At 44.4% G+C, this 27,243-nt stretch overlaps 1 protein-coding gene across 4 annotated transcripts in view; it reads right to left on the bottom strand.

The window, feature by feature from the left end:
- Window positions 1–8,078: 8,078 nt before the first annotated feature.
- Window positions 8,079–27,243, bottom strand: part of PDCD1LG2 (programmed cell death 1 ligand 2) — a 73,530-nt gene continuing 54,365 nt past the window's right edge. For 2 of the 4 annotated variants that reach the window (XR_007122358.1, XR_007122355.1), the window contains exons 7-8: window positions 15,159–15,231; window positions 8,079–9,106 (exon numbers count right to left, since the gene is read on the bottom strand). Coding sequence is in view for 1 of the 4 variants with exons in the window: in XM_047700600.1 (XP_047556556.1) it covers window positions 25,251–25,256 (6 nt within the window). In the remaining 3 variants the exon portion in view is untranslated. Of the gene's footprint in view, window positions 9,107–15,062; window positions 15,078–15,158; window positions 15,232–20,184; window positions 25,257–27,243 lie in introns of those variants that run through there. The other 2 variants (XR_007122357.1, XM_047700600.1) reach the window with 2 other exon arrangements.

The following is a 27,243-nucleotide window of genomic DNA, read 5'->3' on the forward strand; positions in this document are numbered from 1 at the left end:
GAGAAAGAAGAACAAATAAAGCCTAAATCTGGGGCGCCTGGGTGGCTCAGTGGGTTAAAGCCTCTGCCTTCGGCTCAGGTCATGATCTCAGGGTCCTGGGATCGAGCCCCGCATCGGGTTCTCTGCTCAGCGGGGAGCCTGCTTCCTCCTCTCTCTCTGTCTGCCTCTCTGCCTACTTGTGATCTCTGTCTGTCAAATAAATAAAAAAAATAAAATCTTAAAAAAAAAAAAAAAAAAGCCTAAATCTAGCACAAGAATAGAAATAATAAAGATTAGAACAGAAATCAATGATACAGAAATTAAAAAAAAAAACACAGTAGAACAGAACAACAGAACTAGGAGCTTGTCTTGGACAGAATTAATAAGATCAATAAACCCCTAGCCAGACTTATCAAAAAGAAAAGAGAAAGGCCCCAAAGAAATAAAATTATGAATGAAAGAAGAATACAATCAACACCATAGAAATACAAACAATTATAAGAATATATTATGAGCAATCATATACCAACAAATTAGGCAATCTGGAAGAAATGGATGAATCCCTAGAAACATATAAACTAACAAAATGGAAATAGGGAGAAACAGAAAACTTGAACAGACCCATAAACAGCAAAGAAACCGAAGCAGTAATCAAAAACCTCTCGACAAATAGAGGAGTCCAGGGCCAGATGGCTTCCCAGAGGAATTCTACCAAACATTTAAAGAAGAATTAAAACCCATTCTTCTGAGGCTGTTTTAAAAAATAGAAATAGAAGGAAAACTTTCAAACTCATTCTATGAGGCCCGCATTACCTTGCTACCAAATCAGGACAAAGAACACACTAAAAAAAGAGCACCTCAGTGGCTCAGTCAGTGAAGTGTTTACCTTTGGCTCAGGTCTTGATCTTAGAGTCCTGGGACTGGGTCCCGCATTAGGCTTCCTGCTTAGCGGGGAGCCTGCTTCTCCCTCTGCCTGCCACTCTCCCTGATTGTGTGTGCTCTATCTCTTTCTCTCTCTCAAATAAATAAAATCTTTAAAACAAACAAACAAAAAAGAACTCACCAAAATACCCAAGACCAGACAAAGACCTCACCAAAAAGGAGAATTACAGACTAATATCCCTGATGAACACGGATGCAAAAATTCTCAATAAGATACTAGCTAATAGGATCCAACAGTACATTGAAAGGATTATTCACCATGACCAAGTGGGATTTATTCCTGGGCTGCAAGTGTGGTTCAACATCCACAAATAAATCAATATGATTCACCACATTAATAAAAGAGAAAATAAGAATCATATGATCCTCTCAATAGATGCAGAAAAAAATTTGACAAAATACAGCAGCCTTTCTTGATAAAAACTCTCTGCAATGTAAGGATAGAAGGAATAGACTTCAATATCATAAAAGCCATATACAGAAAACCCACAGCCAATGACATCCTCAACAGGGAAAACCTGAGAGCTTTCACCCGAAGGTCAGGAACATGACAGGAATGTCAACTGTCACCGCTATTGTTCCACATAGTGCTGGAGGTCCTAGCCTCAAGCAATCAGACAACAAAAAGAAATAAAAGAATCCAAATCGGCAGAGAAGTCAAGCTTTCACTATTTGCAGACAACGTGATGCTCTCTGTAGAAAACCCAAAGGACTCCATGAAAAAATTGCTAGGACTAATACAGGAATTCAGCAAAGTTGCAGGATACAAAATCAATGCACAGAAGTCAGTTGCATTTCTATACACTGACAATGAGGCAGAAGAAAGAGAAATCAAGGAATTGATCCCATTTACAATGCACCAAAACCATAAGATCCCTAGGAATGAACCTAACCAAGAGGTAAAAGATCTGTAGTTTGGAAACTATAGAACATTTATGAATGAATAAATTTATGAATGAAATGGAGGAAGACAAATTGGGGAAGAAATGGAAAAACAGTCCATGCTCATTGACTGGAAGAGTAAATATTGTTAAAATATCTATGTTACCCAAAACAATCAACACATCCAATGGAATCTCTATCAAAATATTTTTCACAGAGCTAGAACAAACACTCCTAAAATTTGTATGGAACCATTAAAGACCCCCAATAGCTGAAGGGATGTTGAAAAAAGAAAACCACAGCTGGAGGCATCAATAGGTGCTTGCTAATACCCCCCATGGGTATTTAGAAGGCAGGGTTGAGATATGCTGCATTAAGGACATATGAAGAGGGGAGTGACAAGCTCAAAAGCAGGCTATAGAAGATTTATAGTCTTAGATCAAGTGCTGCTTACCTTTATTTAACAATTTGAAGTTTGAGAAAACATCATAACTACTTAGTTCAAAGTTGAATTTACGTAAATTTCCACTATTTTAAAAGAAAAAAAAAACCCAACAACAACAAATATTCTCCGTCCCAAAATAAGTATTCTCTACTTTTAGGGGATACGATCATTTACCAAATAGGTATAATTCACAGTGAAAACAGCTTCCACGAGCCAGTGATTAGGGGCAGAGAGGGTGACTTGCGTTAGAATTCCCCTAAGGGGACACCGAGCTCAGAACAGTGAGGCATCGTTTGGACACTAGATGGAGCTATGGGGTGTGATTTCAAGGAAGTAGGTAGAGTTTGAAGGGAGGGAGAGGTTCAGAAACCATCTGCCGCACAAAGAGATCACAAGTAGGCAGAGAGGCAGGCAGAGAGGGGGCGCGGGGGAGAAACAGGCCCTCTGCTGAGCAGACAGCAGGATGCAGGACTCGATCTCAGGACCCTGAGATCATGACCAGAGCCGAAGGTAGAGGCTTAACCCACTGAGCCACCCGGGCGCCCTCTTGTTTTATTTTTAAATGCTCACCTCTAAGAGTGCCTTAATTATGTTCCCTGCCCTTGGGCTTCTTGTAGGGTTTTCCCAGGGGACAGCACTGAAAACAGAGTTGAGGGCAGGAGGAAAACAGGGTCAGGGTATTTATTTCCCCAGCTCCTTCCCTGCTGGGCTGTGGGTGCATCTAGGAAGGGTTCCAGTATCTGTCCAGGGGCTCCTTCTGTACCTACAGCTCTCTCTCTCTCCCCCTGGGTTCAGGTGACCCCTTACTCCTTAATCCCTTGGGGCCTAGGCATGGTAATGATTCCCCTCTGTAGCTAGCCCAAGGGTGGGCATGGCACCCTCCTTCATTGGGTGCATGACAGGGACAGGTTCCCTCCTCTTTTCTCTCTGTTCCCCACTCACCCTGTTCTCCTAAAGCAGCCAGTTCTACTGGTTTCCTATGTTGGCACACACAATATAAAGGAATCTACAGATTCTTATTTCCTTTACTTATTCAAATTGTAGCACATGATATACCTAGTTCTGCACCATGGTTTGTGTGTGTGTATGTATAAAAAATATTCTAGAACTCAATCTTTAGCAGTATATAGAGCTTTCCCTTACTGCTTTTTCATGGAAGCATTATATTCCATTTTATGGGTTTACAGTCATCTTTTAGCTAGCCTCCTCTCAAGAGACATTTAGGCTGTTTCCAGCTATTTGCTATTACAAACATTGCTTTAAGAAATAACCCTGTAGATGGGTTGATCCTCCTTCTTTTGTATATAAGGAAAATGAAACAGAAAGATATTAAGTCAATTGTGTGGGGTTAGCTCTGGGCAGAGCCCATGTCATCACAGTCACCAGTTAGCAGGATGAGACTAGAGTCACCCGCACATGGCATCTGAATTTTCCCAAGTGTCTCCTCAGCCACCCACACAGTTTCCTACGCATTTCAACTCTTCTTAAATTTCTATGCTTATGCTTTAATTCCCAGGAGAGCGGTTCCAAGGACAGACTCTGGCGTTGCCATGCTAGGGAATGTTTTCTGCTTCAATTTGAGCTGGCAGTGCGATGTTGGACAAGTCACTTAGCATCCCAGGGTCTCAGGTTTCCCATCTATAAAACGTTTCCTACCTTATGGTGCTGGGAAGAGCATCTGTGCTTGGAGCAGTGCCCCCCATATAGAAAGAGCTGGAATAAACCTTCTGACGAGTGGTGTTATGACCATTCCTTTGAGTTGAGGCTATGCTTCCACGTTAGCGTTCAAGTGTAACACGAGAGAGCTAGCGCATTGTGTCTCATCAGCAGTCAACCTTTTCAACTGGGATTACCTGACATGATCAGATCGTCCTTGTTTTTTTTAAGTCGATTCCTTGCCCAGCATGGAGCCCCATGCAGGGCTGGAACTCACAACCCCGAGATCCAGACCTGAGCTGAAATCAAGGGTTTCAGATCCCCCGAGCCACCCAGGCGCCCCTGCTTCTGAAGATCAGATGTGGGTGAGGATCAGCAAAATATTAGGGAACTGGGGACCTGACATGGATCCTAAAAGAGAACGGAATTTCTAAAGATAACCATACCCACTTTGCAATTTCTTTTTGATTTTGTTGCTCACAGGTATTAAAACAGCGAGGCCCGCAGATCTGTGTGCTGCAGGACAACCTCCTCGAGTGTCTTCCAGTTTTCAAACCAGATTCACTGTTCCCAAGCCCTCTAGCGCCTGCCACCTCTTACCAAGCCCCATCTTCCCCTCACTGTCTTGCAGCACATTTGGGTGGGTCAATTTAAAAAAATCTCAGAATCATCCTTGACTGCTGCCTTTGACATCTTTCGTGGCAAATTTGTTCGCAAGCCCCGTAAGTGTATTCTTCTCAATAGTTTTCGACGTTATTCTACCCCTTTCTGTCTCTGAGACTAAACTTCAAGGAGACTCTTGTTATTTCTATCGACCACTCATCCTAACCTTAACCTAGCCCTGTTCCTTAATTCATGAAATTTATAATCCAGAGAGGGTCAGACATTAAATACACAATGACACAGACAATGGGTTCAGGATAACAAGGATGTGGTTTTCTAGCCTCCCTGTGAATGGAAGGAAGAGTACAAACCCAGGGTTGGAGGTGTCTCAGAGGTCAGAGCTTTCTAGCCTCAGGTATGCGTTATCGCCCTTGCTTTGGAAACTCTCTGGGATGATAAGAACTGGGGTTGCCAGACAAAAAGGAAAAGAGGTAGCCTGATGCTCAGGAGGAGGAAGAATGGGATAGGGAATTGGAGGGAGTGGACTTGGGGGAGGTTCTGTGAGAGTTGGGGATCTGCTTGCCCCTTTGTACAATTCTCAGACAGGATGAGACCTCTGGTGCAGGGAGAGCCAGGAGGGGTGCCTATGATGACCTGCCCTGGCACCTGGGCCCCAAAAGCAGTGGCAAGAATCCTTAGTGGTGGGGGGCACCTGGGTGACTCAGGGGGCTAAGCATCTGCCTTCGGCTCAGGTCATGATCTCAGGGTACTGGGATCGAGCTCCACATTGGACTCCCTGCTCAGCGGGGAGCCCATTTCTCCCTCTGCTGCTCCCCCTGCTTGTGCTCTCTCTCTTGAATAAATAAATAAACAAACAAAAATTAAAAAAAAAAGAATTTCTCGTATTGGACTTGTGATCAAGAGAGGACCTTTGTTGGAGCGTATCTGCAGCCTGCCAAGGGTAGTAGAGTCCAACAGATGCTAAAGGACGGTCCGGAGATGGGTAGTGAGAGGCACCATAGCTAAGAGACCAAAGTCTAGGCACTTGTCCATTTTCATGGCCCTGCGTCAACCCAAGGGTCTGAGATGACCCATTCTGGGGTTGTGGTGGTAACTGTAGTTTCCTGCGTACAAGATAATAAAGTGCTGACTTTGTGTCACGAGCTTGATTCCATGAGCCATTCCTAGAAGGCCAGACAAGCTAATTCTTGTTCTTCTCTTTTTTAAAAAGGAAATATGCCAACAAGGAGAGACGGTATTTTTAAAGCCACAAATGGGGCGCCTGGGTGGCTCAGTGGGTTAAGCCGCTGCCTTTGGCTCAGGTCATGATCTCAGGGTCCTGGGATCGAGTCCCACATCGGGCTCTCTGCTCAGCAAGAAGCCTGCTTCCCTCTCTCTCTCTCTCTCTCTGCCTTCCTCTCCGTCTACTTGTGATCTCTCTCTGTCAAATAAATAAATAAAATCTTTAAAAAAATAAATAAATAAAGCCACAAATGAGTTGTGTTACCATGACCATGGGTCTCAGTTTCCTTCTCTGTAGAAGGTAGGGGGACAGGACGATGTTGAATTTCCACTTCAGCTCTGCCATCCCAGGGTTTTATGTGGTCTCATCCAAGAACAGCGTTGTTCATATGGCACCTTGAGGGTTTCTGGTTTTGCCTGAGTCACGTCAGTTATGTTCCCCGCTGAGAAAATGAAAGCTGGTGGGGTTTATGCACGTCAACCAACAAAGTTTTTATCACTCATGCTCATTTCTTGAAATTCTTCCTGGTGTTGAATTGCAGTGAGCAGAAAAGCTGAGGCAAGAAGTTGTGCTCTCGGGAGCACATGACCTGTCTCTGTTTGAGGCCCATCACGTGAAGCTGACACCCAGGAGATCTTCTCTTGTCATAGCCGAGGAGGGACGGGGCAGCAGTCCTCAACCTGAGCGACTCTTCGTGCTAAGTGAACAAGAAAACTCACTTCCATGCCCCTAGTAATGCAGGCAGAGTGTTGGCCTCCATTGTGCCCCATTGGACAAGGAGTGCACAAGTCTGCACCGGCGAGCAGGTGGCTTCTCCCAGGGACCTCAAGGAGAGGAGTGGTTCAAAGATGCAGCTCTTTTGAACTTCATATTCAGTCACTCAAGGCGACATGTCGAGGGATGAAGGTAGACAGAAGGAATCAATGTAGTTTTCCACTTGGGAAAATGGACTGAGATGAGGCTCTTGAGTGTTCTGGCTGCTGATGGACAGACCTGGGCTGCTTGGTTCTATCATGGCTTTGCCACTTATCAGCCCTGCAAAAGGCAAACCACTCTCTGTCCCTCATATGTGAAATAGGGAAATACGGTGTCCAGCTCGTGGGAATGTTACAAGGATTTAATGATGAGGATTTTAGGAGTTGGTATTTGTAAGGCACAGAGAACAGTGCCTGGTGCATGGGTAGGGCTTGGAGATGGTCCTTGCCGCGAGGCCAAGCCACACGTACCGACTCCAGCAGTTTGGGTGCTTAAATCAAAGTTTGAAGCTTCAGAAATCAGCCTCAAGGCAATGCCAGGATCACAGAGTAAGACATTCAGCTGTCTACTGTGAGGTGTCCAAGGAAGTGAGATCTCTTCCAATGTCTTCTGAGAACCAGGTAAAGAACTCAAGAAAGAAGAGCTGGGTAAGAAGGAAAAATGTCGTGGACATTCAGAAGAAATGTCTTATCAGTAATAAAATAGCCAGAGTTGACCTTTATCAAAAGGATACACGGGAATTGCCTGATAAATAATGTGTTGGGATTTCTCTAACTTCTCCCAAATGGATTTTTCTGTGTGTGTGTGTGTGTGTGTGTGTGTGCGCGCGCGCGCGTGCACGTACGTGCTGGTGCACACCAACCATAAGAGATATGAGAAACTGATAAGAGAAACTTTTCATTCTCTTATGAAACTTTTCAGTTTCATAAGAGAAACTGATCCCAGTATCTGAGAAGGTGCTTGAAGCTTTCCTTCAAAAGGTAGAGACAGCACACAAGTGTGTCCAAACCTCTCCAATCTGTTTTAAAACAGGAAGTCATGTTATAGATCAGGAAATGTGCATCCTTATCCAGGGGAAGTCATGATCAGCAGTCACATGGTGTCTTAATTTTTGGATCTGACATTGCACATTTCCAGATGAGTTTCCTTCCACTACTGCACTTCTCCCCCGAGGTAAGAACATAGCCTGCATCTGACCCACCAGTGAATATGTGAAGGTAGCTTTTCCTATGCTGATTTTCTCTCTGACTTTTGAAAAGCTACAGCAATATATGGGTCAGGTTGTGCTAGTTGCTGGCATTCAAAGGGACCTTTCTTTTTTGAACTCCTTGACGATTTCCACATTTTTCTAAAATGAGCATGTGTTTTTTAAGACCTGAAAACCATTTTTTTTTTTAAATTAACAGTTGCAACATGGCTTATTTTCTTAGGAAAGTAAAACAAGAAATTAACTAGCCTGCCTTCCATCTAGAAATGACACAGGGAATAAGCATATGAACTCAGCATTTTTTATTGCCTTAAAAAGAGGAAACTTTGTATGTACTTGGTTCTTGCCTCAAGAAGCCCCCGGTTGTTGAGTAGCTGTTAGTGTTAAGTGTTCGGGTGGTGATACGTTGGAAAGATCTCATCTCTATTCTTCTTGACAGTGATGGTATGTCATCTGATCACAAAGTTCATCCTAGATAACAAGAACAGAGAGTCCCTTGCACGGAAAGATATGCCACGAGAGCTGTCTCGCTCTTTCTGATTATTTGCCACACTGGCTGGAGGCAAGGAAATCTGGGATTAAATTCTGATAAGAGATAAATGGCGATCTAGAGACCTTACCCCACATTCCTTTCTCTCTCTCTCTCTCTCTCTCTCTCTGTGTGTGCGCTGAATTTAGGTTTTGTTTTGAACATGTTATCCTGAAGTCACATGATAGCCTACCGTACCCAAGATTCTCAGTTCCCCTTACTCCAGAACCATGCCTGTATCTTCAGAAACTGGTCTGAACAAGAAGAAGGTGATGTAAGAGGCAAAGTCCAGGTTGGGTTTCTGCAAGGTATCAGTATGTCTCCCAGAAGAATCTCTTGCACCATTCCAAAGTGAAATTCTGGATATTGACTGAGGATTCTTAGACCTTCACCCTTCCTTCTTTTATCAGCAGTGGCCGCCGTGCAAGTCCAGCACCGACTTCATTTCATAGAGCAGCATGTGATCCCAGGAAGATAAAAGAGGCCTAAGTCCGAGTCCCCACTTCTGGAACCTCACAGTCTTGTCAGAGCAGTGCTCATGTGGAAACAACGGAGGAACTCTCACAAAGCAGATCAAAGGACCCCCCGCCCCCTGCCCTGGTGAAAAGACTGCATGGAGATGTTCCTTTGCCCGGGCTGGACCTTTCTCCATGAAGCCCAGAGTCTTTGCGGTCAGAGGAGACTCACTTTTACAAGCTGGGACCTTCACCTCTGTTTCTGGCTTCAGCCCCTCTAGGCAAATTCATGGTTTTGTCATCCCCTCTTCTTGTCCTCAGGATGTTTTTTTGCTGTAGAAACTGCTGCTTTCAAAAGCTTCTGAAGCTTATGAGCAAACAGTATCTTCGGAGTCTCCCTCTTCTTCCCCTAGACTCAAAAAGACATTACAAGTCAGGAGTGCTTGCAGGCAGTCTGTTTCTTTGCTCTTTCTGATGAGTTTTCTACAGGCGCTGACTGCAGCCTTTCCATCTCTTTTCACTAATACCTGTTATAATCCCTTTAGTAAGATGGGGCTTGGAGGAAGGGACGCCTGGGTGGCTCAGTTGGTTAAGCCGCTGCCTTCGGCTCAGGTCCTGATCCCAGCGTCCTGCGATCGAGTCCCACATCAGGCTCCTTGTTCTGTGGGGAGCCTGCTTCTCCCTCTGCCTCTGCCTGCCACTCTGTCTGCCTGTGCTCGCTCTCTCTCTCTCTGACAAATAAATAAATAAAATCTTAAAAAAAAAATTTGAGGAGCACTGGTTTAGGAAAGAGCTGCTAAGAACTAAGGGTTTGTTTTGAAGATGTATTCTCTAGATATCTATGGTACTTCCCTTTACAATGTCACAAATCTAGTGTCAGTGGATTTCCCATCCGGGTGCTTCAGTGATATTAACGACAGTTCAGTCATGGATAACTGGGCCTGAAGAATTTAACTCTTCCAGAAGCACCAGCAAATTGAAACAGAAGGAAGAGAATGCAGGCTTCTTGGCTCACCTTTTCCTTTTCTCTTTTGCCATAACTACCTAGGCTTGCTTTATCTTGAGCCTTTGCCTGGGAGGTGCGGAAGTAGACACCTAAGTCTTGCCAGCACTAAGGATGGACTGATAGAGAAGCCTTCGGCCCGGAGGTGATGTCTGTGCACCATCCTGGAGCCAGTGGAAAAAATGGAAATAACCCTAAGAAAGATCCTAGGAGGAAAGGAAGGCGAGTGTCATCTGTACCCAGCTCTCCTAATCTCTTCCGCCTTTTCCCTTTTACCCATTCATTCATGCAATCGTTCAATTATTATAAGTAGATATTGAGCACCTACTGTTTGTCAGGCACTGATATCTTCGCATTCCTAGTCACTACAGAGCTCTCTGCACACTTTTTCAGGTCTCCTGAGAAATCCCTTTCCAAAGCTTCTGCTGTCTTTCCTGTGCTAGACTTTTCTCCTTCCAGCCCCAGGTGGTTCATGGGAACCAAAGAAACGCTTGAAGCTGGAAGGCTCTGGGATTTTTGTTCTATGCTCAGTCCTCTGCGTGGGGGCTGCCCTGATTCTTTTTCTCCAAGAGGAATCCTGGGGCGGGGGGGGGCGGAAATCCAGGCTCAAATGAGGTTTCAGCATCTGTGGGAGGTTATTCCTGCAATTGGCTGAGGGACTGGCTCTGGTTTTTGTGTGTTTTGGCCACTGAGGTGTAAGAGTGGGATGTGTGGGGAAACATAGACTTATTTCCCTCAAAAGAAGAGTGGGTTGAAGAGTAAATTTGAGGTGCTCAGGAGGGACCTTTGGAGAGGCAAAGCAAAAGAGAAGTAATATTCTTCCCCTAAACTGTTTCTGGGAATTCAGCATAGAAATACCTTAAGGTCATCACAGTCTCATCACTCAGTGATGGAAAATCATGTTACCATAAAATAGAGTTGACAAAGGAAAGGTATAGTTGGTGGTGGGGTGGTATTTGCGTTGGCTTTTAAACTGAATTGTGCAATGTGACTGCGGAAAGGCCAAGTCAGGTGCTTACCCTGGGCTGGTAGCTTTGCTTACGTGATATCTCTACCTCCTTCCCACAGGTAGCCGGTTCCTCTAAACCCCTGGGTGCGGGGTAGCCAAAGGGGAAGACAGGGGAAGAAACATGCAAATAGCAAAGCCCTACCCTAGAACCTGCAGGGGCAGCTTTAATTTTCAAGATAAAAAATAACAGTTGGGCTCAGTTATACAGGAATCGCTGAAAAGAAAATATGGTCTAGATCTCTTCATCTCTCTATTTCCTTCAGAACATCTGTAGTCATTGAAGATTGCTTTAGGCAGGCCTCTGGGTTGCTTGAAATAAAACGGCGGGGGGGGGGGGAGACAAAAAGAGGAAGAAAGTAATCTGCATTTAATTGATAGGTGCAGACCCCCTCGAGGGTCAAGTGGTGGGATTTATCTTGGAAGGAACCGAGGTCAGACTGTTGTAATTCAGAGTGAGATGGTAACAGTTCTTCTCCAAGTGTGGTCTGTGTCTCCAAGTGTGGACCCCCCAAAGGGTCCCGGGTCTGCAAACACCTGTGTAGCCAGTGCTTCCTGAGAGCGACCAGAGGGACGGCAGTGAATATCGAATGGCAGAACGCAAATGTGCCTTTACACATAAACACGGTTTTGCTTGGGAAGCACGATGGTTTTTCAGCTTTGACTGTTGGGGCCAGACGAATAGAACAATGTGTATTGGGAAACAACGGATTGGTGTTGATCTCCCAGGCAATTGCTGGATGTTCTGGGATGGACAGATGTGGTCCCTTTACTCCTCTTGACCAGGGAAGGTTAGTTGAGTTTGCTGATGACGGGCCTGAAACTGCCTTTCGCCACTTCTTTTTCCTTTGTGGCAGTTGGCTGAGTGGAAAGGAAGTGTCTGAACTTGAGCCCGGGCAGCTTGGTTTCAGTTACACCCAGAAGTGAGTGTCCAGTGGAGAGAAAAATCACTTATGTGTGTGTAGAAGTAGTGAACCTATCTCCCAGTATTGCACTTCTTAACTATGTCTTGCTTAGATGAGCTCCAAAATACATTTTCCTCTGCGGTTTATTTAAGAAATTTTGGAGTTAGAGAGCAATGTATTGGGGCCCCAGAACTATTGCCTAGTTGCCAGTTGCATTACTTTGGACATGGGACTCTCAGCTTCCATTTCTCAACAGAAAAATGAGGATAATCCTATTTATCTCTCCAAATTGTTCGAAGGGGTTAAATTTAATGATATACGCAGAGCAGCCCACACAGTGTTTAGCACAGCAGACTTCCCTGTGGATTCCTTCCTTCTTCACTTTCACCCGGGCACCAACTAACCAAAGCTCAGTGAATGATTAGCCACTAGTATGGTCCTTCGTCTCAAAACCTACATTGTGGGACAACAGAATCTGCTCAACTAGCAGTGAAAAGCCTGAGATTTTCAGGAAATAAGCTCTTCACAGAAAATCGCCCTATGTAGTGAGGCGCCCCAGCTTAAACTGGGGGCCAATATTTCATGACATCTTAATTGCTGGAAATAGGAAGTTGGGGTGTGGCAGTAGAGAGAAGCTGCTATTTCTTTCTTCTTCCTTTCTTTCTTTCTTTCTTTCTTTCTTTCATTTTCTTTTTCTGAAGCTGCTATTTCTAAGTTGCCAGATTTTTTCCCCCAGAAAGAACATTCTAAATTTACCTTTGAGGTTGATTCTTTCGGGGCAGGGGGAGACTTAATAATTAGTTTAATTACATAAATGTAAAACCAAGATCCTAACTGGAATGGCTTTGGCTATTTGGCTACATACTAATGGGGGTGAGCACGTGAGTATGTTATCCTTACTCCTCTCAACAATGCTGGGGGGCGGGAGATTGGTTATCTGACCTGTGAGGAAACAGGCTCAGAGAGGGGCCAGTCTGTGGGTGTGTCCCTAATCAGTGGCAGAGCAGCTTTGACTCAGGCCTTTATCTACAGGTCTCAAGGCAGGCTGGTAAAGGTCATATAAACCCAACTAGGAAACTTTATGAAATCAGTCTCCGTTTCCCCCTTTTCCCATGAGATTTTGCCACGTGCCTCCCCAAGGTGGTGTATCTCTGCTGAAGTTAGCTACTGTTAGAGAGGGAGAGTGTTTTATTATCCCCAGTGTTTTGTGGTGAAAAGTCTGCTTTTACAGCATGCTACGTCTCTCATTTGCCTTCTTCTGCCTGAGACACCAAAAGAAAATCCTGAGGAATTCTAGCTCCTCAGCCTTACTGGTATTGCCAGGGTAGCAGAGGGTGGGTTGGGGGGGGGGGTGGGTGGGCAGTGGTGGCTCCTTAATTCTGTAAAGGAATGCCTGAAAACATAAATCCCTACAGAAAAATTTATGGCCCCAGCTCCTGACTGAGAGGTTTTGTTGGACATCCCTCCAGTTCTTCCAGGATCCCTGTTCCCTCCCTGGGTGTACTGTCCTCCATTGACCAAACCAGCGGTTTCTAGCCAACCCCTCCCCACCTGCTTCGTGACTGCAGGATAAAGGCCCCGTCATGGGTTAACCAACAACACATACCCCAACTGCTTTCCCCATTTGAGTCATCTTATGACATCTTTCCCTGTATATAGTAAACAACTATGTAAAATGTCAGAAAGACGACTTCTATGATCTGCAAGTCCCTTGAGGACAAGAACGGTGTCTTACTATCTCTGTCTCCCTTGTGCCTAGTATATAGTGCTTAGCACTAAATCTGTGGTAAACACATGAAAAAGATAACAGTGTGGTTTTCCCATGACTACATCTTCCAAGGAGAGCCCTGGACCCTACATTCCTAAAAACGGCCCTTTCTCCCAAGTCTTAGTTTGTTGCCTTGGTTGAGTTAATCAGTAGCTCCTAGGGAGCTTCTTGAAGTCTAAAAAGGCTTTGAGGCCTAAAGGAAATAATCTCGGAAGGTGAGTGTTCAGGCAGAAAGATGGAGACGTGCAGGTGGTGTCGGTATAGTAGGAAGGACAGGGACTTCCCGGCATCCCTCTTCACCTGCCCAGACACAACCACTTCCTTTGCCTGCAGTGACTGATCCTATCTGGATGCAGGTCTCTGAGGTAGTAGGACTCCTGGCTGGCACCTTAAAACCAAGCCCTCCGCTCTTCCTCAATCCTGATGTTATCCTCCAGGTAAAAGGCAGATATTTCCCACCCTTTAATTAGTCTCTCATTTGTGTCATTAGCCTCACTCTGTTCCTAGACACAAGGAGTGTTGAAAACAGGATGTTTGGGTTTACAAACAGAGTTTAGAGGGAAAAAGTAAGAATATTGAGAAAGGAATATGGCTGGGTGCCTGGGTGGCTCAGTTGATTAAGTGTCTGCTTTCTGCTCAGGTCATGATCCCAGGGTCCTGGGATTAAGTTCTGTGTTGGGCTCCCTGCTTGGTAGAGAGCCTGCTTTTCCTTCTCCCTGTCTGCAGCTCCCCCTACTTGTGCTCTCTACCTCTCCCTTTCTGTGCCAAAAAAAAAAAAAAAAAGGAATATGGCAAGTTGACATAGTTCTCAAGGAACCATGCCAATGAGGTACGGAAACTGGGCTCATCTGATGATAGATTGGTTAGAATATCTTGGTAGAGGAAAGTTCATTTGAGGATAAGATCTTGAGAGTCATGCTGCTGATGGAAGATCCCGGTCTGTGGTATCGCTGTGAAACAGAAGTGAAACTCCACCCTAGAACCAATGCATCAGACAGGGGAGAGCTGGAATCCATCTCATTCTACCATCACCCCCTCAACTGCCACCTGACCCTGAAGGAAGTTGAATGACTAGTTTGAACAGTTACAGATCTTAGGATAAAAAGGAGACCTTATGAGTATGGCTCCTTTGGGAACGTAGTTCCAGGATGTGTGAATATTTCAAACAACTGGGAGATAAACTTTGGTGAGTAGTTCTAGTTGTTAGTGAGTTCTTGCCAGTTCTAGGTCAAACTCTACTTCAGTGTAACTCATACCTCTTGAACTCGGCTTTCATGTTTTCCCTTGATAATTCTTCTTCAGGAGAAATACACCCAAATCCCTTATGTATTCCTAATCGACAATGTTTTCCAGCCCTGTCACTATTTTGGGTGTCCCACTCCAGATCTATTCCCATCAATCAATGTCCCAGTTAAGTAGGGCCGAGAATAGAACAAAACACCCTAGATGCAGGCTGGTCTAGACAGAGAAGTTGCATCAAAACTATTTGTTCACAGTCCTAAACAGTATCCTGCTATCAGATGTGCTAAAGTTCTTAGCTTTCTAGCAGTTGGATTTCAATTCAACCCCCATTTGTGGTTACAGCACATTTGTACTTTATGAATATGATGTTACTCATCATTTTACATTACGTCCTGAGATTTTTTTCACATTCACTGCTATCAAAGCAAGCTTCTTCCATCTTCGGTGCCCACACACCTGAAAGAAAGACTTCATACTCCATCTCCTTGGTCTTGACTTAGTCAGACTGGGATCTTAAATTAGAAAACTCTTGCTTACCTGACTGACTATTCTCTCTGCTTTCTTAGTCTTCAGACAGTACAAGCTCACCTTCTTGTCCTTATGTGGGTTGCTAATTAAGACAGAGGTAAACAGAAAAAAAGACAATTTTTTAAAATAGATGCTTTGTTAGTCTGAGCTCTTTCCCCAACCATATTGATTGATGTGTATGCATATCAATGCAACTCTTTGTACGTGCTGGGATAAAAATGAAGATTTCTGTGTTTATGGCCTCTCCTTGAGCTACTCAACTGGTAACCCTACTTAAAAAGAAATGGACAAGTTACTCTCCTTCTCCAAACCTGATTTGCCCTAGCAGTAGATGAGAATGTTTGCACTATTTGCTTTACCACTTGTCAGGAAGGCTCAACTAGATATTTGAAAATGCTTTGCAAATCTTAACGAGCCACAGAAATCGAAATGATGGTGATATTACTACTCTCGAGTCCAATTGGTTCAGGCTCTATTTGTTTCCTTCTCAAACCTGTTTGCAATGCTGGAGAGCCATCAGTTCCCAACAAAACACCATGATTGGATTTCTGATGGGTCCCTGCCTCCCTGTCAGACCCGCCTCCCCTGACACCTCACTTGGATCCATACTCAGATTATGATTCACTTGTTTCCTCCTGTTGCCATTTGCAGATTCTGACCTGGCTGCCTCTCAGGGCTTGTGGCATGACTCCCAGTTCCCATGTGACAATTCCAGCTCTGGATGGACTCCTCAGCTCAGGGTCCAGCTGCCAACACCTGGGGGCTCTGAGTTTGTGAGAGGCATGGGGAAATGACTGAATGAAAGATGAGTAATGGCTGCCTTCAGACCCATGTCTGCCCCTTCACCTGTGTTTTTGGTCTCTTGTGGACAGACAGAAAGACAGATAAATAGACCCACAGATAGGTAGATCAAATGAAATGCCATATACAAAAGCAAGTATTACACTTTCTTATACATTTTGCCCTCATTCAGGGCTGATTTTCAGCAGATACTGGATACTAGATAGAACTAGTATACAGATACTAGATAGAACTATCTAGATAGAAAATATTCACTATCCCAAGCACCCTGAGTGACCCCCACCATCCTGACCATCTTGCTGCTTCCCCAGGTTCCCCAGATATCCCCCCGGCCACCATTCAACAACCACCCTCCAGAGGCTTCCCCAGCCTGTGGTCCGTTGCCACTGCTGGGTGGGTCCTCGAAATTTGCGAGTATCAGCCTTGCCTCCATTACTGATCTATTCCTTACTTGTCACTAAAAATCTTCTAGGCCCAGTACATTTCTCATTCCCTCCCTAGTCTTGTGCTTTTTCCTCCCACCCACTCCAATTCCTTGAGTCTTATGGTCTGTTTCCTCTCATCAGACACTTAACTGTGAGTGGCCTTGCTTTTTTTTTTTTTTAATCATGTTAGTCACTATACAGTACATCATTAGTTTTTGATGCAGCGTTCTGTGATTCGTTGTTTGTGTATAACACCCAGGGATCCATGCAACAGGTGGCTTTACTTTTTCTACAACTTCTCCCGTGTGGATTTCTCCAGCCCCTTGAGAATCCCTGAAAGTGCGGGTTATCTCATAGAGAACGTGTGCCCCTTGCATCTCACATGGTGCTGACTTGGCGGGTGGGGGGGTGGTCTAAGACCCCAGAATGGATTCTGATGGGTCCCTAGGACTAGACCAGCGGCCTTTCCCCCAAGATGGCCCTGAAAGGGAGAAGATGTTGTTGGGGAGTCCAATGAACCCCTAATCTCATTGATGAACACTCAGAAAAGTGCAGTGTCTGCCAGCCTGGGCTTGAACTTTTCTTCTTTTTTTAGCGTTCAACATTTCATTAGTGGCCTATATATAACACCCAGTGCTCATCACCACACGTGCCCTCCTTAATGCCTGTCACTAGGTCACCCCATCCCCCCGCCCACCTCCCTCTGTAACCCTCAGTTTGGGGTTACATGAGATCATGAGAGACTCTGGACTCCGGCTCGAACTTTTCATTTCACCTCTCAGGGGGACCGAGCTAGAGATGGTGCGACCGGCATTTCCCCGAACAGCTTCCAAATGTCACATTCCAGCACCTTACACACAGTGTTCTCCCCTTCTCTTCATTTTTAGACGAGAACTCAAACAATGTGTGTTTTGGAAAGACCCCTCTCACTCCCCACCCCTGACCTGCCTGCCCCCAGGAGGGTGGTTTCTGAGGTCAAGTCCCCAGGGTGCGATGTGGAGCAGAAGGGAGGCGCTCACCCATCACATGTGTGTGTCACACGTTCTGTCACAGGCCCGTCATGCGCTGTGTGCAGAGGCCGGCATCACACCTGACTGAGCCGGCAGGATGCTGGCAACCTTTGCGCCTCTGCGCACTTTCACTTAGTCAACTTTTCTTTTAGTTTCTTTTTAGCGTTTCTTAAAAACATGGGTGAAAATGTGCCCCTGACATGAGGGAAAAAACAGGGGCTGTGCTCATAAAATTGTTGCCAAAAATACTATAATATTTGCCATTCATGCAACCTTTTAATTTTCAAGAGATAGACACTGAAACTCCAAAATTATTTGATTTATTTATTTGAGAGAAAGAGAGCACAAGCAGGAAGAAGGGCAGAGGCTGAGGGAGAAGCAGGCTCCTCATTGAGCAGAGAGCCCGATGTGGGGCTGGATCTCAGGACTCTGGGAACCTGACCTGAGCTGAAGGCAGACACTTAATTGACTGAGCCACCCAGGTGCCCCTAAAATTTCAAAATATTTTAAAAAAGTATTTTAAATTTAAATTAAATAATTTAATTTAAAACATCAATTTTATTGTTTTTTCAGATTTAAAATATAAAATGTTGGGATGTCTGGGTGGCTCAGTGTGTTAGGCATCTGCCTTCGGCTCAGGGCATGGTCCCAGGGTCCTGAGATCCAGCCCCACATCGGACTCCCTGCTCAGTGGGGGCCTGCTTCTCCCTCAGCTTGCTGTTCCCCCTGCTTGTGTTCTCTCTGGCAAATAAAATAAATAAATAAATAAAATGTAAAATGTGTTTTTTAAAACCTTCCAAATACAGGAAGAATATAAAGAAAATAAAAATTGACCATAATCTCACCACACTGACAGAGACAGAGACTGTTATTACCATTTTAATTTCACAGTTGAGACAGCAAAGGAGAGGAGGAAGGAAAAAAGGAAGGAATATGGGATTTTAGATTTTCTTCCCAAACATGCTAAAAGCAGGACTTTGTGGACGTAAACTCCATATTTTTTTTTTATTGACGTAGAGTTGATATATAAAATTCCTTAGTTTCAGGTATACAACATCGTGATTCGACATGTACATACTTTATGAAAGGATCACCACAGTTAAGTCTAGTCACCATCTTGTACTGTACAGAATGATTACCCTATTATTGACAATATTCCCTATGCTGTGACTTATTTGATAACCGCAAGTTTATACCTCTTCCACCCCTTCCCCTATTTTGCCCACCCCCTCACCCTTCCCCTCGCACCCACCAGTTTGTTCTCTGTAACTATGAGCCTCTTTCTCTTTTATTGTTTGTTCATTTGTTTTGTTTAGAATCCACATATAAGTAAAATCATAGTTCTCAAAATCTCTGATAGAAATGACAGATATTTCATATTTCTAATAACACACTGCCAGGAGTACCGCTGCTATTTCCAAGTATCACGGTGTTTCAACGGTTAATAAGCAGAGCGAGCTCTGGCTTCCGTATCATGATACACATCTATATTTTAACATGGAATGCTTTGCAGAATTGTGTGCACAGGGCCATGCTAACATTCTATCTTTCCAGCTTTAGTGTAGGTGTTGCCAAAGGGAACACTTAAAATAATACTTTGCGGGGCGCCTGGGTGGCTCAGTGGGTTAAGCCACTGCCTTCGGCTCAGGTCATGATTTCAGGGTCCTGGGATCGAGTCCCACATCGGGCTCTCTGCTCAGCAGGGAGCCTGCTTCCCTCTCTCTCTCTGCCTGCCTCTCTGTCTGCTTGTGATCTCTGTCTGTCAGATACATAAATAAAATCTTTAAAAAAAATAATACTTTGCAAAAGTGCTGTACAATACCAAAAATTTTTGTAAAATAGAGAAAACTATATCATACCAATTATTCCATATTTCCATATGATCTTTATAACTGTCATTTTATGACTAGATAGTAGTCTGCATTCCAAATACAAATTACTATGACTAACTCACTTGTATTTTGTTTGACGGGTTATTTCCAGTTTGGGGCCATTCAGATAAGACAGTAATTAGTACAGTTTTTCATATAAGACACATTTTACTTCAGTCTGTGGATTCCTTTAGAAAAAAATCACTAGAATGGTATTTTGGGGTAAAAGTATAAGCCTTGACATCGTTCTTGCTACATATCCAAGCATATTTTTTTTAGTTCATTTTTTTAAACTTTAACTGAGTATAGAGTTATATACTTTGCTTTTTTTTCCCTTAGTGTTATGGCAAAGCTTTTTTCTAAAAAATCACACATCTAGGGGCGCCTGGGTAACCCAGTGGGTAAAGCATCTGCCTTTGGCTCAGGTCTTGATCCCAGGATCCTCGGATGGAGTCCCACATCAGGTTTCCTGCTCTGTGGAGAACCTGCTTCTCCCTCTCCCTCTGCCTGTCTCTCCCCCTTCTTGTGCACGCTCTGTCAAGTAAATAAATGAAATCTTTAAAAAAAAAAATCACATATTTCTATTTGCAATGAATGTCTCTATATCTTTAGCTTTCTATATCTTTTTGGGTTATTTCAGATTTATAGAGTATAATTACTTAAACAAATGGTATGACAAATTGCATGGTCTCTGATCTATAGACAAATACATCTCAAAAAAATTGTACTGATTTATATGACCACTAACAATTTATGAGTCCACCAATTTAACAACATATTCTGAAGCAGTGTATGTTATCAATAAAAAGGATTTGCCTGGGTGGCTCAGTCAGTTGAGGATCTGCCTTCAGCTCAGGTCATGATCCCAGGGTCCTGGGATCAAAACCCAAGCAGGCTCTCTGCTCAGCAGGGAGCCTGCTTCTACCCTCTCCCAGTCCCCCTGCTTGTGTTCCCTCTCTCACTGTCTCTATCAGATAAATAAATAAAATCTTAAAAAAAAAAAGAATTTGCCAATGTCATGATTGAAAATGCTTCCTTAAATTTTGTTTTGATTTAAACTCTAAATTACCTATAAGTTGAGCATTGCATGTGCTGAGTTTTAAAGCAAAGGGGATCAAGACCATGGGAAGTTGCCTGATTTGACCAGCAGTCTGATTACATTTCTTTTCTCTTTTTTCTTTTAACCCTTTTTTTTTTCTCCTTAAATGTGGTTATATTACTGTTCAATCTGTACAACCCGGAATTCTGGGCATTCGTTGCTTCCTCAGTACTTCTTGTAGCTGTTCTGTTTTAACATGGAATTCTATTTTTATAGGACTGAGAGGAAACAGAACTGAGAGGAAAACATGCTATTTGGAGTTTACTTCCCCTAAGAGGAGCCTGCTGTTGAGAATACAAAGTCGTGTTTGACAATAGGTCAACAAAAGGTAAGCAGAGGGAAGAGAGGGTAGAAGGAAACTGGATCCTGATGTCATCGTTAGACCCCTGTGCCCGCCCACACCTTTAGCCGTTCGGTGACATAAGCCAGTGCATTCTGTTTTTTTAATATAAGCCCATTTGCATCAGGTTTTCTTTCAATTGCAACCAAATGATGCAACTGATACAACTTCTTCTACAAAATGCATTTAAAAATTAATTTATTTTATTCTATGTTCTTGGCCAAAGCAGTTCTCTATTGCTATCTTCTTGTCCAGTTAATCAATAAATATATATTAGGCTCTTGTTATATGGGCAAATGCCACAAAGTTTAAGAATGTTCCTTGTGCTGCAGTGTAACTGGAATCCATTGTCTCTGTATTTTCCTCTCTCAGGGAATAGATCTCCATTTACCTAGATAAGTTTTGGTGCAGGAATTGGTTGGTTCTTTACCTCCTGTTCTCAGTTCCAAACCTACCTTCCTGCCAGGAAGGGGCTGGAATTCAGCAAACTGTATCTACCAGATTCCCTTGCCAGCTGACTTCATGTAAAGTTCAATAGATGGGAGGCCCTAGGAGATGGGAATGCGGGAGGCAGAGAATTCCTTCCTGTTTCCAGTTCCTGCACTTGTCACTTTGGTAAGCAGCCCAGGCCAGAAAGTTAGCTGCTGTCTGTAGCTCTAATATTTGGGTTTCTTTGCTATCTACTTTTTGCTCTTTCTACCTTCTACTATCTTTATAACCAATTCCTAATATTAAATCCATTCCACTTTCCTGACCAGATGCTGGCTGGTAAAGGACTGGATACCAGGAGTAATCCTAGGAAACAGACTCTGAAAAACAGGATGCTGGGCTGGATTTGCTTCAAACTCAGAGCTGAACACTTGACCGGTAGAAAATGGGAATGGGTAGTCAGCATACAGTGGCACTGTGATTCATTACACTAGGGGCTATCCAAACTAGGTTGAGTGTCAGCAGGAGGCAGGGTTTTGGAGACATACTAATGGCGCAGGCAGAGCTTACAGCTCAAAAGCTCAAATAGTCTTCAGCGCATGAGAGGGCTTCTGAGCCTGCCCTGAACACATCTCTTATTCCTTTTAGTTATAGGACAGATGTATCTAAACAATCAGACCCAAGTCCAACAGTCACAGACCGGCCAAGTCTCACATGGGAAAGCTGAGGCAGGAATTTGGAAGGATAGGACCCTGACAACTAGGAAAGGAATGTTGGGCGGACTTGGACGAAGCTGAAAATTTTGACCGCCCCTAATGCCTCAATATCCCTGAGCTTCCCTTGGAAGAAGCCTCTCATTTTCTATTTGCTGATACCAGACTTCCTTTGCTTGGGAACCTGTAATTAGCTCAGATGAGACAGTCCCCTTGCATGGAGACCCCCTATCCTTTTCAAACCCCACCGCTCTCGGCTCTTGTGGTCGTTGGGCTTTTGTTTAGAGTCAGATCCCAGCATATTCAGGGGGAGAAGGGCAGAGTCTTGTTTTGGAGGAGAAGACTTTACTCCAAAAGAATTACATGATTTTGTTAAATTTATACTAGAAGAAACCTAACTAATCTACACTGAGATGGACTCTAAGGGTATCGGACCAAGGAAAACAGGATACAACATTGGGTTGGGGCTAAATGTAGGTAACCCTGATATAATCTGCTCTTCATAGGTTTTTGGACTTAATGCTCGGGTAGATTGTTACAGCAATAGCCCCCAGGGAATCATACCGTTGTGTGGATCAGGCCCTCACGTAAGTCCCTTCCACATTGATTTTGGCCTAGCTATCTGACTTGCTTTGGCCACTGAGACATTAGCAAGTGTGATGCAAACAGAAACCTGAAAACTACTTGCGCGTTGGGATTGGCCCTCTTTTTGCTGTTTTGGATCAGCTTCCATACTGAAAAAAAGCACGGATAGACCTCCCGAAGGTGCGTGGCTCAGCCCACAGCCAGCACCAACTCCAAGACATGTGAGTGAGGCCACTTCAGACCAGCATCCTCCAAGCAATCTGTCAACTGATTGCAAATGTGTGAGTGAGCCCAGCTGATGGAGAAATGAGTCGGCCCCGCTGAACCCAGCTTGAATTGCTAATGTACACAATCATAAAAGCATAAGTGAGAAACATAAGTCATAAGGTTTGTTATATAGTGGAAGCAAGCTGAAATGAATGTAGGAGTTCGAGCAGCTGGGAGTGGTCTGTGTTTTTAGTTGTTTTGGCTGAAACCTGTGTTCAACAGTGACACTGAGTTAATAGAATTTCTGTGGAATAATGTACAGGAAGGATCCTAAAGGCTTAAGGAGTTAGGGATAATGGAGTAATTTATCATATGTAACCTGTGCATCTTTCCTCACCTTCAAAGGGCCCAAGGAATATTCCCTTCACCAAAGCATTGAGAAATGCATTAGTGAGGGAGCCCCAGCCACCGTGGACACCTCCAGGTGGCTGTTTTCTGCATGCCAAGGGTGCTGGGAGGAGATGCTGCCCCTGAGATGGGCTTCCTGTTTTCAGTGGAGAGGACATGATCCCAGAATAGTCATCAGAATTCTTTACTTGCAGGAAATCATCAGTGGTGGTTGGCCCTAAGAATGAAGTTGACGGCCAGCCTACCAAAGCATTACTTGATTTATATAATAGAAATCTGACTTGAGTTTTCACAATTGAGAGTCATAGCTTCTTCCCCAGTTCTCAGAAAGGACCTGCAACAACACCGCATACTGTAGATCTTCCTCAAAGCCATCCCCAAAGGGACTTGAGGTCATTATGAAGGTGTCTGTGCACTGGGGGAAATGGAAATACCCAGGCTTTTCAGGGATTCCTAAACACTACTCTGAAACGATACTAATCCTTAGGAACCCTAAATGTCACTGTAGGCCGCTAGTCAAAATATGGGCTTATAGCAGTCAGAGGATGAAGAGAGTTTGGGCCCAATCCCCACTCATTATGATATGCGACTCATGCATTCATTAAAAATGATACTTAGGAGGACTAGTCAGCCGCATGGGTGGGAACCCGTGGTACAATGACAAATTTGGGGAAAAAAAAAAAAGGATAGACAATCACAACTATGGCTGAAATTGTGTACATGTCTGGACAAGGACCAAACGCCAACAGCAAAAACGAAAATACTTGTGTTGAGATGATGAGATCATAGGTGATTTCTGTTTGTTCGGCCTTTCTCAATTCCTCAAACTCTCCCAAATGTTATTTTTGCTTCTTTTGTAAAAGGTACTTTTTTCTTTTTTAAAGACGCACAACTCCTCCAGTTCTTCTGTTTTTAAGGATTGCCATTACCTTCTTTTTAGCCATTCATATTACAGTCACAGAAAGTAAGAATATTACATGTAACCGTTCTCTTCCGTATTAGGAGGAGTCTTAGAGTCAATCGTGCCTGAGGCAGCTCGCTGCAGCATTAGCAAAATCTGCTCCCTCCTTGCCCTCCAGGAGCTCACTGTCTAAGGGGAAGCTATCACATGTGCCCCAATCCTCATGGCTCCAGACAAGAGAGATAGGCCGCTAACCCAGGACTCTGCTGAGCTCAACAATGCACACATCTGGGTACGTCCTAGGTTAACTAGTGCTCCGAACTTCCCGACTGCAGCACACAGACCAAATTTAACAGGATTTACCGGTTGTCACGGCATGCAGTTACTGTCCCCCTCGATGACACACACAAAGGGATCCCACAGCATTTCTACAGTGCCAGCCATCAAAGGTCTTGACTTGTGAGTGTCTCTGTGTCACAGACAGGGACAGAGACACTGAAAGGTGGAGTTTAGAGTCAGAGAGAGGGCCAGGAAAGGAGCCTTCATTTGGGGCTTTGACCATTATGGGTACCCATCTGAAATCTTTGCACGTATGGCATATTAGCGTTTTGGTTTTTTTTTAATGTATGCCATTGGCTTCTGAGGTTTAAAAAAAAAAAAAAACAGCATTTTTAAAAGGGAAGATGGAGTTTTAAAAAAATCATTTAGTATGGTGCCATTACAGGTTAAAACAAATGCTTTGTGATTTAGATCTCACAGAAATACTCAATGGCCTTTCTCCACAATTGGAGTTGTCCACTGTGTACTTAAATGCTTTCTGTTAATTAAAATAACTCAGATTCTTTCCAGATTCCACTAAACCATATGATAAGCAAATTATGGCTTGACTCTGTTTAAAGTTCTGTGAGTTCATGGACTCAATAGGCTTTTCTGGAATCAAGAAGAAACTGCAGATAAAAATAACTCTATTGGCAATGGGTCCATTTCTGCAACTGAAAATTTCCACTCATCTCTGCTTCTGAAAATCACTTTGGAAAAGCAGGGGGGGAAATTCCCTTTGTTTTCAGCCTGGCAGCAAGAAGGAGCCTCAGAACACTCATTGGGGTCTACGATCCAGGGTGGTCATTTCCTAAAGTGCTATCGTGCTTTGCTTAGAGTCACAGCTGTGGAGGTGAGCGCCTGGATCTGGGAGGGGTGGGGTGCCTGGCTTCCTCTGAGCACACGTGGCCTGGTGCTGCCTCTCTCTTGTTCAGAGTCCAGAAGCTTCTTAAGCATGTCCCATCAGGTCACCCCAGCTCCTGAAACCACAGGTTCAAATCTGGGGAGAGAAGTCCACAAATAGGAAAATCAGTTTTCTGGTTAGAAAATATATAAGCTCTCAAAAATCAGATTGGAGTGAGAGACTGCCAAAGCAGAAAAGCTCATGTATCTGAAAGCAGCATAGTTCCTGACCTTTTGTCTGCACCACTGTCTCTACCACTGCCTCTACCACTGCCCTGGGTCCACGTCTCCAACTTCTCTCTCCAGACCTAAGGCAAGAGCCTTGTTCCGCCCATTCTCCGGCTTGTAGTCAGCTCGGTTCATGGGCTCACCCGTTCAAAACCTTTGCTAGTTCTCCATCACACCAGACATTTCCACCGATTCTTTCAGACTCATTCTCCTCTCTGCTCCACCGGGCTCAGGTCCCAGGAGGAAGACACTGGACTGCTCACTGGGCTCTCCTCTCCCTAGCTTCCACTCCATGCTTCCCCCGCAGGCTGGAGATAAAGAAGACTGTAACGGGCAGCACAGTGAGGCTGGGGCGTGCATGCTTCCGCAACCTCCAGACAGGTTGCGGACTGGCTTTATCCTTGTGGGTGGCCCTCTCCCACTATTTCTCACCAGCCTGTGGCAACTCCTTCTTCCCTTTTCCCCTTCAGGCCTGGGGTAGTCAACTCTTCCTTGTTCTTTCCAGTTCCAGGGTGTTCAACCTTCCTAACCGGTCTCCCCCAACCTTCCTCCTGTCTTTGTAACTAGTAAAAAACTTAGAAGCGTGCCTCAGTCACCCCTCCTGAGTGTGCCCTCTGCTTCCGGCTGAGACCTGACTGAGGCACTAAGCCTGATGAGTACAATCTAACCTCTATGCCTGGAACTCCTGGCTCATATGATGGCCCCGACGGTCTTTCCTCTTATCTCCCCACTGGCTCTTACCAGGCTAGGAGCCCATGCTTTTTCCCATGGATGCTCATGTCTCCTCCCCCTGGTCTCTTCCATCTAGAATAGTCTGCTATTTCCATTCTTGCTTGGTTCAAATGTCACCTCCTCCATGAAAACTTCTCTCTTCCCTGATTATCCCCAGCCTAAAGTGATATTTTTTCCCATCTCTGAACTCTCATGTTGTATTTGTACTTCTTGTAAAGCCACAGAAAACTATAAAAAACTACACTGACTTCTGGCACAATTAAAAACTCATGAGCCCAGGTGGATGAGGCTGTTAGTGTCTCCTCCTCCAGGGAACACCTGGCTGCTGTGTGGCAGGAAGCTGGATATGGGGTGGGTGTCTCTGGGGATTCTGAGGATATGTAAATAAGGTGGGCTTTGGGATAAAGTGATAGTTTGAGAGCTACGTGATTTTCTGAGTATGTTCCAAGAAGCACATGTGCACCTTAGAGGCCTTTGCAGGGACCTACAGTAGGGTGTTTATATCCCTCACTCTAGTCTCACCATGGTTTTAATCTACTTTTGTGAGGTCATAGAAAATGTATGTACTGGTCTCTGCCCCAGGTTCCTGCATAGAGTTCCTAAAATCCTTGTAATTTCCTATGAGATAAGAGCACTAGGAACATCTTTTGTTCTAATGTTCAGCCTTCACTTCCTGACGGAGTTCCTGAATCCCTTGAAATTTCCTGGATGATAGCACGGTCTTTTGTTGTAGAGAGGTGACTCTTGCTGAACTCCTGGATGGGGGCTGGTCACCAGAAAGACCAAGCTATGATTAGTAGCTTGGGATTTTTCAGCCCCATTTCCCACTCTCCTCCCCATTCTCCAGGGAGAGGAAAAGAGCTAAAGATGGAGTTAATGATTGGTTATGCCCATGTGATAAAGCCCCTATGACAATCCCTAAAGTAGGGCTTCCGAGAGCTTCTGCATGGGTGAGCACATGTTGGTGCTGGGAGAGTGAGGCGTGCATAGAGCATAGGCGCCCCACATACCCTGCCCTGTGCATTTCTTCCATCTGGATGTTCGTCATATCACTTCATAACCTTTTAAAATAGACTGGTCAACAGTAAGTAAACCATTTTCCTGAGCTCTGTGACCTACTCTAG

This window comes from Lutra lutra, chromosome 13 (assembly GCF_902655055.1).
Source record: "Lutra lutra chromosome 13, mLutLut1.2, whole genome shotgun sequence".
Classification (NCBI taxonomy): Eukaryota; Metazoa; Chordata; class Mammalia; order Carnivora; family Mustelidae; genus Lutra; species Lutra lutra.